The following is a 16,668-nucleotide window of genomic DNA, read 5'->3' as shown; positions in this document are numbered from 1 at the left end:
CTAGTCTCATTAGTTCATTTGATAACCATTTAGGCCTAAACCTTGAACAATATTTCTTAATAGGTATGAAACTTTTATATATTGTGTATTGTTTGTTTCCTCTGTGTTTTGCATAGCATCGTATTGTTCTAATGTTTAAGCAGAAGCAAAGGAAGTGCCTGAATCATCCTGTGTGTGTGTGTGTGTGTGTGTGTGTGTGTGTGTGTGTGTGTGTGTGGTGTTTGCAACAAAACTCAGAGGAAGAAAGTCAAGTTTACTATTGCTAAACATGTGTATTCTTTGTACTTTGGCTGCAAGATTGGTGATCAGGACACAACTTGGGCTTTGCATTAGTAGAGGCATATGATGCAAGAAAGCAACCTTATACTATACAGCATCAGCCAAAAAAAAAAAAAAAACACCTCATTTCACCCATCCATTCACTCCAAAGGTTTTTCCAGTTCTTCCTTGAATTCATTTAAGCTATCAGCTTCCACAATGAGAGATGGGAAGTTTGTTCCAGCAATCAACCTGCTGGCTGATCTATTGTACAACTGTCTTTCCTCTAATTGAGTTATGCCCCCCCCCCCCCCAGGTTTGTAATCTAAGGAAGAATCCCATCAGCATTGAGCCTGCTCAAACCATTCAAGGCCTTATACACCTCACTCAGATCACCTCATAGGTGCCTAGTTTCCAGACTGCAATTTGCAGAACTTAAGAAGTCTTGGTAAGAGGACCCCATTTGTTCCCCTCACCACTCTTGTTGCCCTTTTCTGTATTCATTGCATCTCCACATCCTTCCTAAAATGATGCCTCCAGACCTGTATGCAGTACTCAAGGCTTGGCCTGACCATTGACTTATACAAGGGGATAATCCCCTCCTTATCCCTGCTACCAAAATTTCTGTGTATCTGGATAAGACTCCATGCCCTGCTCTGGCAGCCTGTATGCACTGCTCAAAAAACATATCTGACTGCACAATTACCACCAGGTCTCTTTCATTTTTCACTACCCTGAGCATAGTACCACACAGTTGGTACATTTCTATGGGATTACTGCTACTCATATGCAGTACTTTGCAATTGTCAGTGTTAAATTTTGGTTGCCACCTCCAGCTGATCTGCCTAACTTTTCTAGATCCTGTTACAGTAGCATACTGTCATTACTGTTGTTAAAACCCTTCCAATCTTTGTATTATCTGCAAGCTTCTACATTTAAGCCTGATATACCTTCATCAATATCATTGGCAAATATAGAAAACAACAGTGGCCCCAATGCTGAACCCTGGGGGACTTTGCTAATAACTTTAGTCCATGAAGAGCAGTGTCTATTGATTACCATTCTGTCTTCTCCCACTCAGCCTTATTTTGTACTTTAGTCTTCCATGTGCAACAGTACCAAAAGCTTCCCTGTAATCCAAGTATATGTTATCAAAAAAAATTTTTTTTTTTTACATTCATTTTCATTGTGACCACATCACAGTATCCAGTCAGGTTGGTCAGACAAGATGTCCCTTTAACAGACCCATGCTGTGTCTGAATTATTACTGCAGTCTTGTCTAGATAATCCTGCAATGGATCGTCTAGACAAGATGACCCTTCTTTAACCAGTGATTCCATTATTTTCCCAGAATATATTTGCTGTTCCTATGGTGGGGTGAGAACTGCACAACCATATTGATTATTCTTATTTCTATAAGCCAGAAATATCAGGAATGTCCATAAACAGTATTAAATATCTGACCATGTCATCTGAAATAAGGCCTGCTACATAATGAAACCCTACTGATGTCAAATTCTCAAAACCATGGGATAAAGGAAGCAGTGATGAATATAGCAAGGATTCCTGTACAAAACATTCCTGTATCAAACTTTGCTAGACTGTCCACTTCAACTGATTTGGACTACTGACCATAAAATTATAAAGTGCCACACTTAATTAAGCAAGAAGAGTTCAGTGATTTGGTCTGTGATTTAAACTTATCTGTAGAGCAAGCAGAGAATTCTCTGTGTCTAGGTTACAATGGTGAAAGTTATTTGAAGCAGGAACTAAAATCAGTGTATTGAAAATGTTGTAATATGTTTTCAAGTTATGATAGAGACATAAATGGTGTTTTCAGAGTCAGCAAATCAATTTTCTTTAGAATCTCTAACTTTTGCTCTGGGGTTTTTTTTTTATTTTTTAAGTGCAATTTGATTTTTAACAATTTCACTCTATAACAAAAGAAAAATATAGTGAACCTAATATAGATGGGTCAGATGTGAGTTAATTAACTTTTAGTAAAAGTTTGCTAATAAGGTATACATCTCCTCCATCAAAAAGTCAAAAACTCTCCCCTTTTAAATTTATGCATACAGCCCTGCTTCAAACAGAAAGAAATTATTTCTTAAAAAGCACATAATCTATATAATACATAGGAAATTGCATATGAAGATTTTTCCCTTCCATGTAGATATCATCCTTCAATAAAAGCTAGATATCACTGTTGCTAAAACAGTTATAAAAGTACTGTCAAGCATCAGAGCATTTCTGTCAGATGTACAGGTTATTGACAAATCTCCTTTACATTAAAATGTTATTGCTGGAATAGGGTCCATGGTACAAATCTTAAACCATTTCCAAATGACAGAGGATATATTCAAGTTTTTATTTGGCAATCAGAAAATGTGCCTGCTACAGTAGATGGCAACATAATTGCAAAACGAATTGTGGAGAAATTTACCAACAAAACTATCCTCTTGGTTTTGTTGTCAATCAGCAGCTGTAACTTCTGTGGTTTCATTTTCAGATGGTGATAAAAGATGTTGCCCACTTGACTCTGGCATGTTAAGCTCACAAGTGGCACATCGTGTGGACTTTGCATAAAACTTCCTCAAACCAGCTCTGCTTTGTCTTCACTGACTTTTGTTCAGCCTCCACCTTAGACAGGATGATTGTACAGATAGGCATCCTTTATGAATTTTCCCTATCATTGTATAACAGTATTGTATACTGGGTGGCTTCATTTTAAACTGTTTGAAATATACATGTAACAGCAATGACAGACTGCAGCTTATTGAACTAAAGTACACTCTCACCTTCTTGGAGTTGTTAAATTCTGCAGTTTTCCTGATTGTGCTGCCATTCATTGTAGAGCCCAAACTTTCCAGTTGGTAAATAAAAACTTAAGAAATCCTCTGTCACCTGGAAGTTGTTTCAATTTGTGTCAATTACCTTATTCACACAATATTTTAGTTTTGTAAAGAAGGTTTGTATATTCACTGTATTCATGAATGCAGAAAATCCTCATGGACTACTTGTTAAAATTATCCCTGCAGTTTGTCAATAGATTTTTTTGTATGTGCATATCACAAGCTAAATCCTGTATAAAGTGTTTTTTTTTTTTTTTTTGAAAGCAACATCTTTCAGTTTGGCAACTTTATTGCCTTGTTAAGCAAAATGTGCAACAGTGAAACTGCATCAGATAGCTAAAATAAGTTTGTAAACATTCCTTACCAACAACAGTGAACGTATTAATGACATATTGTGCCATCTGCTTCATGAGTAATCCATTGCTATCATTAGTCTTATTACTGTAATGACCTTGCCCTTAGTTTGAAAATGCCCATTGGCCAACAAAAATACAGATGTGTCAATTACCCTTGAAAGTATCCCATCTGGGAAGATTGAAAATACCAAAAGGACACCCATTAAAGTGTCTGTTTTGGAAAAGTTGCCTAACATGTAAGTTCTAATGCTTCTGGCCAGGACCCAAGCTTGAGTCTCTTTTTAGAGAGGTGTCTGTTAAGGGAGAGTTTCACTGTAAGTACAAATTATTATTTAAAAGCATAGTTTTTGTTGCTTGAAAATACTATCTCCAAAGAGCCAGTGCTTGTGGAACTCTCAGTGTGTGTGTGCGCGCGCGCACACACACACACACACACACACACACACACACACACACACACACACAAGTATTCAGGGAACTTATTCCTGAAAGGATTAAACTATAATATATAAAAATAGTTTATTTCTGAAAGTGGTTGGTTATCAATTATCTTTTTTTGCATTAGATACTTTATAATTTCATGTACTTTGAATATTCAAAAACAGCTAAGTAAGCTTTATGAAGAAATCCGTTTATATAAGTAATGTTGGAAGTGTCTAAAATGATTGAAAAGACTTTGACTGATGAGCCTAGAAATGGAGAAAGCAAAGATAGAGGTCACTCTGCAGTGAACAAAATTTGGAACTTATCAGTTAATGGCTGAACTAAATTTACATTGTTCAAAAGGAAGTCTAATGATTTATTCCAAGAATGTGGTTACAGAAAAACATTTAGTAGATGGGTACCAAAGCTATTCACAAGGGAAATGAAGAATTATCAAAAAAGAGAATTGCAATAGATTAACTTTCAGAAGCCTTTTTGAGGCCTTCTAACAAGAGATTAGATCTGGATGTTTCACGTGACTTATTCTAAATGGTTTGTTGATGGAATGTGAGACTTAACTTTTAGTAGAAAAAATGAATTTCAATTTCAACAGATTCATGTCTCTGTACCTTTCAGCAGAAGAGAAAATGACTTACAGTAGGCATCTATTCCTCTCCCTACAGTTCCAATCTGCCCAATAATTTATTTACAAAGGCACTTGAAGAGGACCTTCATACAAATTTGAATCTTATGAAGGGTTTAACTTTTCAGCAAAAAATTGGCTTTGAACATCAGTACTCTCATTTTAGGAAGGTGCACTTTTGAATAGGAAATAATTTTGGCAAAAATTTGCAACGTTATTTCTAACACACTTCCAAAAGCTTTTTATTTTCTTTATTTATTTTTTGGTCATTTTAATTCTTGAATGTAATCCTATAATGATTGCAACACCTAGTCGGCCATAACAGATTTTGTGCAAGACTTTAGGATTGTGTGAAGAGACTGTGCTGATAGTATGTGTGCTGAAATATATTGCTACTTTAAGCAAAAATAGTGCCTTTTACCTTCATTATTTATTATTTTATTGTAGTTATATATCAATACAATCAATGCTTATTTAGCTTCATTAAAGGAGATACTGTCAGCTCTAATGCAATGCATACACTTTCTGAAAAGATTCTAGCTTGCACAGTGAAGTTGTTTCATGGATATGTTAACCTCTTGAATTTTAATGTTTTCTCTGATTTTTTTTTTTTTTTTTTTCTGTGTGAGGTTTCATTCTATATATGCTTTTCTTTAAATAACCTCACAAAAAAAAAAAAAAATAAAAAAAAAATATATATATGGTGTCTCAAAAATATTGGTACAAACGTTTAGGGGAGGTAAGTAACATCTAAAGGAATGTGAATTGCAGAGGAACCCATAACCGGAAACGTCACGGGGAAAGTAGTAGCAGAGGCGCAAGAAGCAGAAATGACACAAGACAAATTAGTGTCAAACATTTATTTGACATAATATTAACAATGGAGTAAGAGATGGATGCATTTCGTGATGTTACAACAGATGCTCGAAGGTTCCACCATGAGATGCAATGCATGCGTGACACCGACGCAGCATAAATTGGCGGACACTGTTGAACATACCTGGAGTTTCTTTGACAGTAGTAGCAGCAGCGCAGAAGAGTCTTGCCACGAGATCCATTTCAGTCTCCACAGGCGATTCATACACGATAGATTTGAGGGTCCCCCACAAAAAGGAATCAAGGCTCGATAAATCAGGTGAGCATGGGGGGGGGGTAGGTAACGGGTCCACCACGACCAATCCATCTATGCCCAAAATGCCTGTTCAAATGATCACGAACACACAGTCCATAATGGGCAGTCACCCCATCATGTTGAAACCAAATTTTGCGTCTCACATTTGCTGGAACATCATCAAGTAACCCTGGTAGAACTTGTTCAAGAAAGATCCGATATTTAGCAGAGTTCATGCAGGATGGTAACAGGTATGGGCCAACTAAGCAGTCGCTGACCATACCTGCCCACACATTTATTGTGAAGCGATGTTGTGTCGCATGGGGGCACACACAGTGTGGGTTGTCGTGAGCCCACACATGAGCATTGTGCTGATTGAATAAAGCCTTCCTGAGTGAAATAAGCCTCATCCGTGAACAAAACATAGGCTGGAAAATTCAAGTCTTGAACACTTTCTTGGAGAAACCACTGCGCAAAAGCCACACATGCAGGATGATCTTGGGGGAGCAGTAACTGAACCCTTTGGATGTGAAAGAGGTGTAAGGAATCGTCGTGCCAGACACGCTGTACACTGCAACAAGACACTCCTAAGGCAGAGGCAACGGCACATGTGCTGGTAGCAGGATTATTCTGGACGGCATTCAACACACTTTCTTCCATGGCGGGAGTTCGCGTCTAACGTGGTCTGTCCGCACTACTCCTGTTACCACCTCTAAATGACCCATAATCGCACAAATTTTGATGCACACGTGCAAACAAATGGTGGTCCAGTACATGTCTGTCTGGGAAGCGTTCTCCATAAATTTGTTGAGCAGCTCGTCCATTGCCCTCTGCTAATCCATGCACTAGGTGCATGTCTGCCAGCTCACAGTTTGTATATCGATGCATGCTCTTCATGCGGCTACTACCGCACCATCTACCGACTTATGGTGACGTTTTCGTGTGGGTTCCTATGCAATTCACATTCCTTTAGATGTTACCTACTTCCCCTAAACGTTTGTACCAATATTTTTGAGACACTGTGTGTGTGTGTGTGTTGTTGTTGTTGTTATTTGGTTTTCAGGAGCATTAGCAACTAAGGCCATATTTCTCCGGGATATGCGGTGGTCATTCCCTGACCTTTACGCATCCTCCGTATTTGGTGGTGACGGGCTCGAACCCCGGTGTAATCAAGAAGCGTGTGCTACGCACTGCTGCTCTTTCCCACCTGGCTACGGAGGTGTGTGTGTGTGTGTGTACAGGGTGATTCACTACCAGTGCGACAAACTTGCAAGAGATGTAGGGGCCACAAAGACTGATCGGAATCACATAGCATTGCAGGGTCCGAAATGCCTTCATCATGCGATAGAGGACGTTGAGCCGACTGGGCTAGCTGGGTAGGTAAAGTTCCTGCCTGGCAACTCAAAGGTCGCGGGTTTGAATCCCGCTTCGGGCTTGGATCAAAGTACTGCAAAAACCTTGGGAGGTGCATTATGGCCACAGAAGCCGATGCGCTAACAACTACCAAAAAAAAAAAAAAAAAAAAAAAAAAGAGGACGTTGAACGCGGGAGGTCATGTGAACAGCCATCCCTCTGGAAGTCAGCATTTGCAAACTGGTTCCCGAAGCAGTAGGATGGACGGGTATTCAAGCGTTGAACTGGCCGACATGCACCTTGAGTATGGAGCTGTGGACTGTAACGGGCGCGCCACTCTGCGCTTGTACCAGGAACGTTTCCCGCACAGACATGCTTCTCATCATACGATTTTCACACGTGTGCACAGAAGGTTACGTGAGACTGGATGTTTCACAAGAGGTACCATGAATCGGGAGCGAAAGACGAGGACGGCGGAGAATGTCCTACGTCTTGCAGAAGGCAGTACGAGTACTCGAGCGATAGGCGAACAATTGGGTATTTCCCAATCCACTGTATGGAGGATACTGTCAACAAACCAAATGAGTTCATACCATCTGCAACGTGCTCCAATCATTGGAGCCTGCAGATTATCCATTCTGGAGGACTTTTGCTACTTGGTTTCTCCAACGAAACGGTTTGCAAATGCTGACTTCAAGCGGGATCGCTGTTCACGCGACCTCCCGTTCAACGTCCTTTACTGCATGACGAAGGCATTTCGGACCTTGCAATGCTATGTGATTCCGATTTGTCTTTGTGCCCCCTACACCTCCTGCAAGTTTGTCGCAGTGGTAGTGAATCACTGTGTGTGTGTGTGTGTGTGTGTGTGTGTGTGTGTGTGTGTATTCACAGGGAGTTGTGTGGGGAATAAGGTGTTCATAAACCATGATTTGTTATCTTATTGCAAATATGCTTCTCAGTTGTCTGCATTGATTGCAGGAGGTATATTTGATGACAGAATCTTGTTGGAAATCCACAGAATTTTCCCCCCTGTTATTTCTCTGACAAATGGTTGTAATTGTTTCATACTCTGAGTTAATTGTCTCACTAAAGAACACAGATCCACTAATCTTCCTTACACTCAAAATGCGCTAACACCCACTTTTACATCATGGAGAGAAACTAAGTGCACAAGATGCTGTTTTTTTTTTTTTAAACCGCATTATTTTGGCTGTTCACTTGTCTGTTCAAATAAAACCATGCATCACCTGAAAGTGTCTGAAGCAATATTTTAAAAATGATTAACCGTTGTTATGGGATCTTGTGGTTGCAAAGACCACTACCATTCTTTTATAGGACTGCTTCAGTTATGAATCGTATTCTGCTTGGAATGCAAATACCAGACTTTCTAAATTCCTCATTACACTTCTTAGCAGAAACATGCAGCATATAAATTATATATGAACACTTGTACCAAAATCTCTGAACTGGTCAAAGGCAACTGCAGCAAGACTACCTCATATGTCAACCTCACAGCAGTGCTTCTTTGCAGCCTCTTATCACTGAAACCAAGCAAAAATGCTAGTGAACAATGTGCTGCTACTTGCTGCTAGCATATAATGTAATTTTGCATAGATCTTATATATATATATAAAAATACTTACATTAGGTGATATAATTTGGTATTTAAATCTGAAATAATACAGTCGATTCCAGTTATTTGGGACACATCGGAACTAGTGCATTTTGGCCTGATTAAGCGGCTGCCCCAATTATCTGATGTTTCACATAAATAGTTAAAAAATATAATGGACCTTGGTCCATTTTACAATTGGTTCACTGTATAATCAAATCACGTTACGATGGACTCACCATAGTAAAGTACTGTTCACTATACAATGTGTAGTAAGCCCTGGTCATTGTGATCACGTTTGTGAATTGAATTTTAGTTCTATTAAACAGAAATTCTAATGAGCGAAAATAGGAATATTATCCACATTATCCATAGTAAAGATATATATTAAGCACAAATTTACCCATTATTACCTTACCAATTAAAAAATTAAATGATATGTGATAATTGGAATAATTAATACATACTTTAATATGTACATACTAACTAGTTGACATTTCTGTTCACTGACATTTGTTGTGGGTGGGGGTTAAAATTTAAAACAGGTAAAAAGATACGCAATCAATAACAAAGAACACGGCACACACAAATTGCAAGTAACACAATATGTGCAAGTGAGAACAGTAACAAGTTACGAAGTTTTAAAAATAGGAATGAAGAGAAAATTCTGAAAATTAATTTTTTTATATGATTGAAGATTCCATGGAAGTGTAAACACATTTCACCATAATAATATTTCACCACATAATTCCAGCTGTCGGTATTATCGCAAATTCAGTAAGATCGAGTTTACCACCCGTTTATGATAAATTGCACTAACAGAAAAGCCCAATAAACAGGTGACTGCTAATTGTTTTATGGTTGTGAGCTCCAGAAATCCGACCGAACTACGTGGTAATGTCACAGACAATTGTAGGGTAATCTCCAGTGCTGCAGTCTCTTGCCCCAATTAAGCAACATGTTGTCCCAATTAAGCGAAGTAAAACCTATGTATTTTCTCGATTGGGTTCTGTTTTTTTAAGATTTGCCCCGATTAACCGGTGGTCCGAATCGCCAGAATCCACTGTATTAGTATTACCAGATTGAGAATTATGTAAAATTAATAGAATTTTACAAATAAGTGGCTCTTTTGGTAATAAAAACAAAAAAACTTTTGGTAATTGGATTCTCTTTTCTTTGATAAAGACAATGTAATATTTGAAAATTTCAGAAAAATAGTTAAATATTTCATGTTGAGTCATTTATTTATGAAGACTAAGGTGCTTTAATATCCACAGATATATGAATTCCAAATATTCTGGTAGTTTTAAATTTAATATTTAAAATTAAATTAAATGAAAATTTATTAATTTGCTTTTCTATTAATTAGTGGTGTTTTTTTTTTTTTTTTTTTCCCCAGTAAAATTTAATGTGTTTGGACAAGAGTTATTTATAATCCATAAATATTTGTTTATATTCTGTAAATTGCAAACACCACCATAGACAATGGAGTTTACAACTTTTGTAACAGGGACACTTCTCTGCATTAAAATACTGTTTAATTTTACAGGGAATTAACACTGACACGAAATGATAACTTATGTTTTGGTGTATGTGTTCTTTTGTTTGAGATGAAAAATTAAACTTAGTCTTTTATAGACTCAGCAGTTACAATTACTGCTATGTTCCTGTATCATGGGTTATCATGAAACTTCTTCCATGCTCCCGGAGCCGACTGGGCTAGCCGGGTGGGTAAAGTGCCTGCCTGGCAACCCAAAGGTTGCGGGTTCGAATCCTGGCTCGGGCTTGGATCAAAGTACTGCAAAAACCTTGGGAGGTGCATTATGGCCACAGAAGCCGATACGCCAACAACTACCAAAAAAAAAAAAAAAAAAAAAATGCCCCCAGAAGGAGTTTTCATGATAACAGTTAGCAGCCCTCTTTGCTCACATGTTTAACTGTGGATCTGCTTTGTGAGTTGTGCACATCATCTGAAACCACAGAGAGGAGGTTTAGACTACTCCATTCCTGAAAAGATCAATGAAAATATTTCTTTTGCCTCAAGTTTTTTGGAAGACCAGAAACTGTCTGTATTCTTGATCTTAATTCCATTTGCTCCTGGAATCTAAAAAGTGAACCTCAGGACAACCCACAGTTGCCACCAGGTGTAGGATAAAATTTTGAGAATGATACATAGATAAATCTCCCCCCCCCTCACACCACTATTGCACATTCTGGTGCCACAGAAAACCTGTAATAATGCCCTTATACCACTCAGATCATAGGTAAGATAGTAATCAGTAGGTTAATAAGAAAACACCAAAGCGGTGCACATCACACAGGATCCAGAAAATTTAAAGGAGATACTCAACAAATTCTCCCCCATGTCTGAATTTTAGGAAGAAACAGTGTTTTAGATCAAATGCCAATGTGGAAAAAGGTACATGTATCAGAATGAAAGAACATAGCAGATATGTGCAACTACCTGCTATGTTCTTCAGAATGAAATGCAATTACATCCCCAAGTGGGTATATACCCACTTGGGGATGTAGTTGCATTTTATTTTACAGCATTAGTGGAAAATTCCTGTCTTAAAAAAAATACTTTTTAAGACAGGAATAGCAATCTTCATTTGTGGCTGGTTGTTTTGTGCTATACCATTGGAAACAGCAAATGACATGTTCTTTTCATCCACGCAATGACGTTTATGTAGCATGATATGCATTCTACATGGAGTGCCTAATTTATGTCTTATCTGCCATATGTCATCCAAAATAGTGATAATAGGCACATTTAACATGTTAAGTTAGTGTTAGATCATTGTGATTTTGGTGTACTGTTCACACACGTTAACAAAAAAGTTTGAATTCACGTAGCCCTGAATTGATTGCCAGTAAATCACTCAATACAAATAAAAATAATAAAGCATAACCAGCCCCAAACGTGCACAGCAGGCAACTGGCAAGCAACACATGAACTTTTTTATCATGGGTTTACACAATAAATCAATCTTAATAAATAATTATCCTGATCATCAACTGGGCTCAAACATGCACAACAGACAACTAACGCATAGACTTTTTATAATTGATTTTCATAAACAATGCTTATTCTCTAATGTTATGAAAATCAGTTGTTGCTTTTACTAACTGATTGAGAACTTGGAAACAGAGTATCAATGGAACTTAGTTGTCAGCAGATGCTGATGCATTTTGCTTCCAAAAAGAGAATTGTGTGCCAGATAAAATTCTGTAATTGTGGTATGAATCACTGTTTGAGTTGGCAGCAAACAGTGATTAATGCCACACTTACTACTATATATCCAAATATTAATCTGATAAGTGAATAACATTTCATTGTTTTGTATTGTTATGGTAGCTTTTTTTCCACTAAACATCAACTCTCACCTTTTCTTGATCCAATTTGGATAACAGAAAGCTGCTTTCATTTAGGTTCCATTTCGAGAATAATTGGAATATAACTATCTGCTTACACAAGATTGGTAATCATCTAGACCACGGGTCGTCAACCTTTTAATTCCTACCGCCCACCGGTGCCGCAGTAACTCAATTTAGCCCCTTGTCCATGAGTATATGGTGCATTATAGCCTTAGTTGCTAACGCGTCAATAAAACCCAACAACCAACCAACCAAGAGTATACTTCGAAGAGTGTCCGGTGAATTATCTATATTCAAAGTTTAGAGGTGGAATTCAAAAGTAAATTGCAAAAGCATATTTTAAAAAGTCAAACTTGCCAAGTTGTTAGCAATGTATTCGATATATGGAGGAACAAAAATTTATAACAGACACAAAAACCCCCACCACCAGGAAAGCTTGAATTGCCCACCAGTGGGCAGTAGGGACCAGGTTGACGACCACTGATCTAGACCAGTGGTGTCAAATCAGGTGCTCCTAGGCCACCCAAACAGTTTTAGAAATTTGTGGACTGTACAAATGCACGTCAGTAACATTATTAAGAGAAATATATTAAATATTTTCATGTTTCATACTTGCACAGAAATATGTGATCAGTTAATGCCAATAATTGAGCATTTATTTGCAAGCTATACATTGAAGATTAGAAAAAGCTATAAATTTTGTTTAAATTTTATTAGTATATTACCATTATTTTCATATAGGTTTAACACTATGAAAGCCGATAACACTTGGGGGGGGGGGATGCATGTCACAAATGTCTGAGGGCCATTTGCAAGTCGCCAGTTTGAAATTCCTAATCTGACCTTGCTGCTTGTTCTTAGACCATGTCTTTAGGGTCTATTTCCTTCATTACGCTGCTGTAAAAGCAGCTTCATGGCGCTGTGAACCGTGAGCCTGCTGAAATTTAAGGATGTGCAGTACGATAAGCTTCACTGTTGAAAGCAGGCGGATGTCTCTGAAAGCTTTGGTATTTTAGCGGTTTATCATCCTGTGTTTTATCTACATTGTTTATTGTGATTTATTTTATTGTATTTTAAAAATTCCATATTGTATGGTACAGACAGTTATCTTTTTTTTTTATCAGTTTTATTCACTGTAATTATCACTATTTATTTCATTTTATTTGTATCATTATTATTTTAATACAACACAAAGCTAATTTATTTAATAATGGTTGGTGTAGGATTGTACAGTTATTATGAATATTCCCAACCCCAGAGGCCTATTTTGAAGATTTCCTTCATTATTTTGTATCTTTTCTACTTATATGAACCATGAAATAAATACAGCAACACCACTCTGCTAAAAGTATTCAGATATCTGTTATCATGAGAATGATCCAGTTTTTCAGTAGCATAAATGGTTTGCAGTAGTGTTTAATCATATAAAGTTTTATGTGAAACCGTGTTGATGATGCATGTTGTAAGTGGTGTTGCTGAATAGCAAAATAATCTGTGAATGTTGTCCCTGAAATCATGAAATAAAGAATGCAGGTGGATAAAAAATAAAACAAAATATTACCCAAATGTGCTCTCCATTCTAAACAAACATTCCTGTCCAAAATATGACTGTAAAACATCACTCCTCTATGTTCATGGCAGTGTAAGAGGCTCTCAAACAGCTTTTCTGCTACAACTAGTAAATGTGTGGGAGGGGGTGGATATCTGCACATTAATTGACTACCACTGTTCCAAGAAAATTATTTGCCCAGTTGTCATTCAAAACTTACATGAAATTTCATTCAAAATTTCAAGTAAGGTAGAAATAGGAGTGATAAAATCAAACATTTAAGGTGTTAAGTACATAGAAGGAGAATGTGTGTTGTTGAAAAAAAAAAAGTTGTAAGAAGTTTTAATTATGCTTAAAGTGGTTGAAACCTTCCCTTTTGTTAAACTGCATAATTTTTTTTTCAATGCTTTTATTTAGTATTCTGTATCATATTGATTTCCTTACCAATTAAATATCATTTTATTATTCTAGGAGGATATTGGGAAGAGCACCAAGAATTCCAAGTACAGTTCCCCGAGATGCAGCCCGCCTTATAAGAGGACTTCTGAATAGGAATCCACAAAACCGTTTAACTAGTGGAACAACAATATCTAGGCTTCAAATTGCAAAACATATATTTTTCAAGGTTTGTAGTTTGTTACTGTTTCAAGGTTTTGTAGTTTGTTTGTAATTAAAAAAAAAAAAAAAATATATATATATATATATATATATATTAATTCTTGGTGTTGATAGAATATGAATATTGCAGAACTGAGAATGTTATAGATCGTTTATAGTATAAAAAGAATGTAGTCTTTTATACTCTTTAACCACTCACTCTTTGCTCAGTGGAAGAGTAAGCAATTAATAATTGTATTAAGTCTCTTTTTCTGTGAGTTGTGTAACTGAGTTACAGCACATACATACATATGTAGTTTTAATCTCTTGACAGTTGGATTTTTTCAAGAAAACATCTGCTTTTTAGTCTTTCTAAACATTGTCTTTGCCCCTACCATAATAAATTTCTATTTCCCATAGGAAAATGGAAAAATAGTTTCATACAATTATCTATAATATGAAGAAAAAAAAATTGATAAATGATGATAATGGGAAAAAAAATGATCTGCTGTGAACTAATAAAAACTTTTATATTTAATTTTTTGATCCAGAGAACTTAATACAAATACTGAGTCACTAATACTAATTTTTTGTATTATTTTGGAGAGTTTACCATTTCTGAATTATTACTATCTATGGTTTTTTACAAAAATCAAGATAAAATAGCAAATGGAATAACTACAACTTACCAACACCATTCAAATCACCAGTCACACAGATATAAGGAATGCAGAACTAGAATTTGGGGAGTACAGATAGGAAGGGAGGAGGGGTTATGCTATTAGTTAAGAAATACACAAAATCCAAGGAAGTGAAGCCAGTTGACATCGCTGGACAGTGCAGTGTTGAGTCAGTTTGGTGTGACATAAGCATTGGGAGATCAAAATTGAGAGTACGAGTGTGCTATAGGCCTAATGACTCTGATGAGTATAATAAGAAACTCTACATGGAAATAGTGGGCCAGTAAATCAGAGAGTCTTATGGAGGATTTTAATTTCCCAGATATTGACTGGAATTTGTGGGTTGGTCACTCACACACTAGCGAGGCTTTTGTGGATTTATTGGATGATTGTTTTCTACATCACCATGTTCGGGAGGCAACTAGAGGGAGTAATACTCTTGATCTGATTATCAGTAGTGATCCTTCATGCATTAAGAATCTGCAGATAAAGGAACCACTAGGTGGCAGTGATCGCAGTGTGCTGAAGTGGGATTTACACAAAGAGGTAACTACCATCAGGGGTAAAGGGAAGGGTTTTTGCTTTTGTAAAGGCAACTACGATGGTCTGAGACAGTATTTAAATTCTATACAGTGGGACCAACTGATGATGTTACCAACAGCAAATTCAAAATGGGAAGCATTCAAAGAACTTATCTTGGAAACTACTAGGCTTTACACGCCAACTAAGAAATATTGTTCAACTTTTAGGCCTAAATGGATGTCAGATGAACTAATGAGACATATGGCAGGGAAGAAAAATGCATGGGATACATATAAATTAACATGTGACACAGAAGCCTATGATAGATATAAGTTGATCTGTGACCAAGTCACAAAGGAGGTTTGGCAGGCGAAGGTAGATTACGAGAAATCCTTAGCAAAGGATGCAAAGAAATAACAGCAAAGAGTTCTTTACTTATGTAAACTCGAGAAGGAAGGGGATGAATCAGATTGGTCCACTTGATATCATTGGTTCAGCTGTTGATGATCCTGCTCAGGTAGCTAACAAACTAAATGAATATTTTGCATCGACATTCACACATGAGGAGTTATTCAGCGAGGGGAATGCCAGAGGTGTATTCAACTCTGGCAGTAAGCTAGAGAATCTTATAATAACTGAGAGTAAAGTGGAGGAGAAATTGTTGAAGATAAACACAAGAAAGGCACCTGGGGTGGATGGGATATATCCAGTTATATTGAAGGAGACAGCAAAGGAAGTAAGCAAACCCTTAGCCATAATTATGAGAGCTTCCTTGGACTCAGGGTAGGTACCCATAGACTGGAGATGTGCAAATGTGACCCCATTCACAAAGGAGGATCAAAGGCTGACACAAGTAATTACAGACCTGTGAGTTTAACTTCTGTTCCAGGAAAAGTAATGGAGGCACTGGTTAAAGAAGCACTACAGGATCATCTAGACAAGACTTCAGTTATAGCTTGGACACAGCATGGTTTTGTTAAGGGAAAGTCTTGCCTGACCAATTTGATTGGATACTATGATAAGATAAGTTATTCCCTGCATCCAGTCACAAAAGAACTGGATGCAGGGAATAACTTTGATATTATATACTTGGATCTTAGAAAGGCTTCTGATACTGTTGCACATTGAAGACTGCTGCACAAATTGAAACAGTGTGGCATTGTAGGCAAATTGCTGCTATGGATAAATGTGTGGTTGAGGGGGAGAAGACAGAGTGGTAATCAATGGACACTGCTCATCGTGGACTAATGTTATTAGTGGAGTCCCTCAGGGTTCAGTGTTGGGTCCATTATTTTCTGTATTTATAAATAATATTGATGATGGTATATCAAGCT

At 37.1% G+C, this 16,668-nt stretch overlaps 1 protein-coding gene across 4 annotated transcripts in view; it reads left to right on the top strand.

The window, feature by feature from the left end:
• The window catches only part of LOC150076866 (putative serine/threonine-protein kinase DDB_G0277449), a 128,853-nt gene that overhangs the window by 81,773 nt on the left and 30,412 nt on the right, over positions 1-16,668 (top strand). For all 4 annotated transcript variants that reach the window (XM_090386420.1, XM_090386418.1, XM_090386416.1 and 1 more), the window contains one exon: positions 14,007-14,160. In XM_090386420.1, coding sequence (XP_090242546.1) covers positions 14,007-14,160 — 154 coding nt within the window. The remainder of the gene's footprint in view (positions 1-14,006; positions 14,161-16,668) is intronic.

This window comes from Mastigoproctus giganteus, chromosome 12 (assembly GCF_048544385.1).
Source record: "Mastigoproctus giganteus isolate SK-2022 chromosome 12, ASM4854438v1, whole genome shotgun sequence".
In the NCBI taxonomy this organism is placed as follows: Eukaryota; Metazoa; Arthropoda; class Arachnida; order Uropygi; family Thelyphonidae; genus Mastigoproctus; species Mastigoproctus giganteus.
The sequence above is the reverse complement of the archived record's forward strand: the minus strand, read 5'-3'. Positions and strand labels throughout refer to the sequence as shown.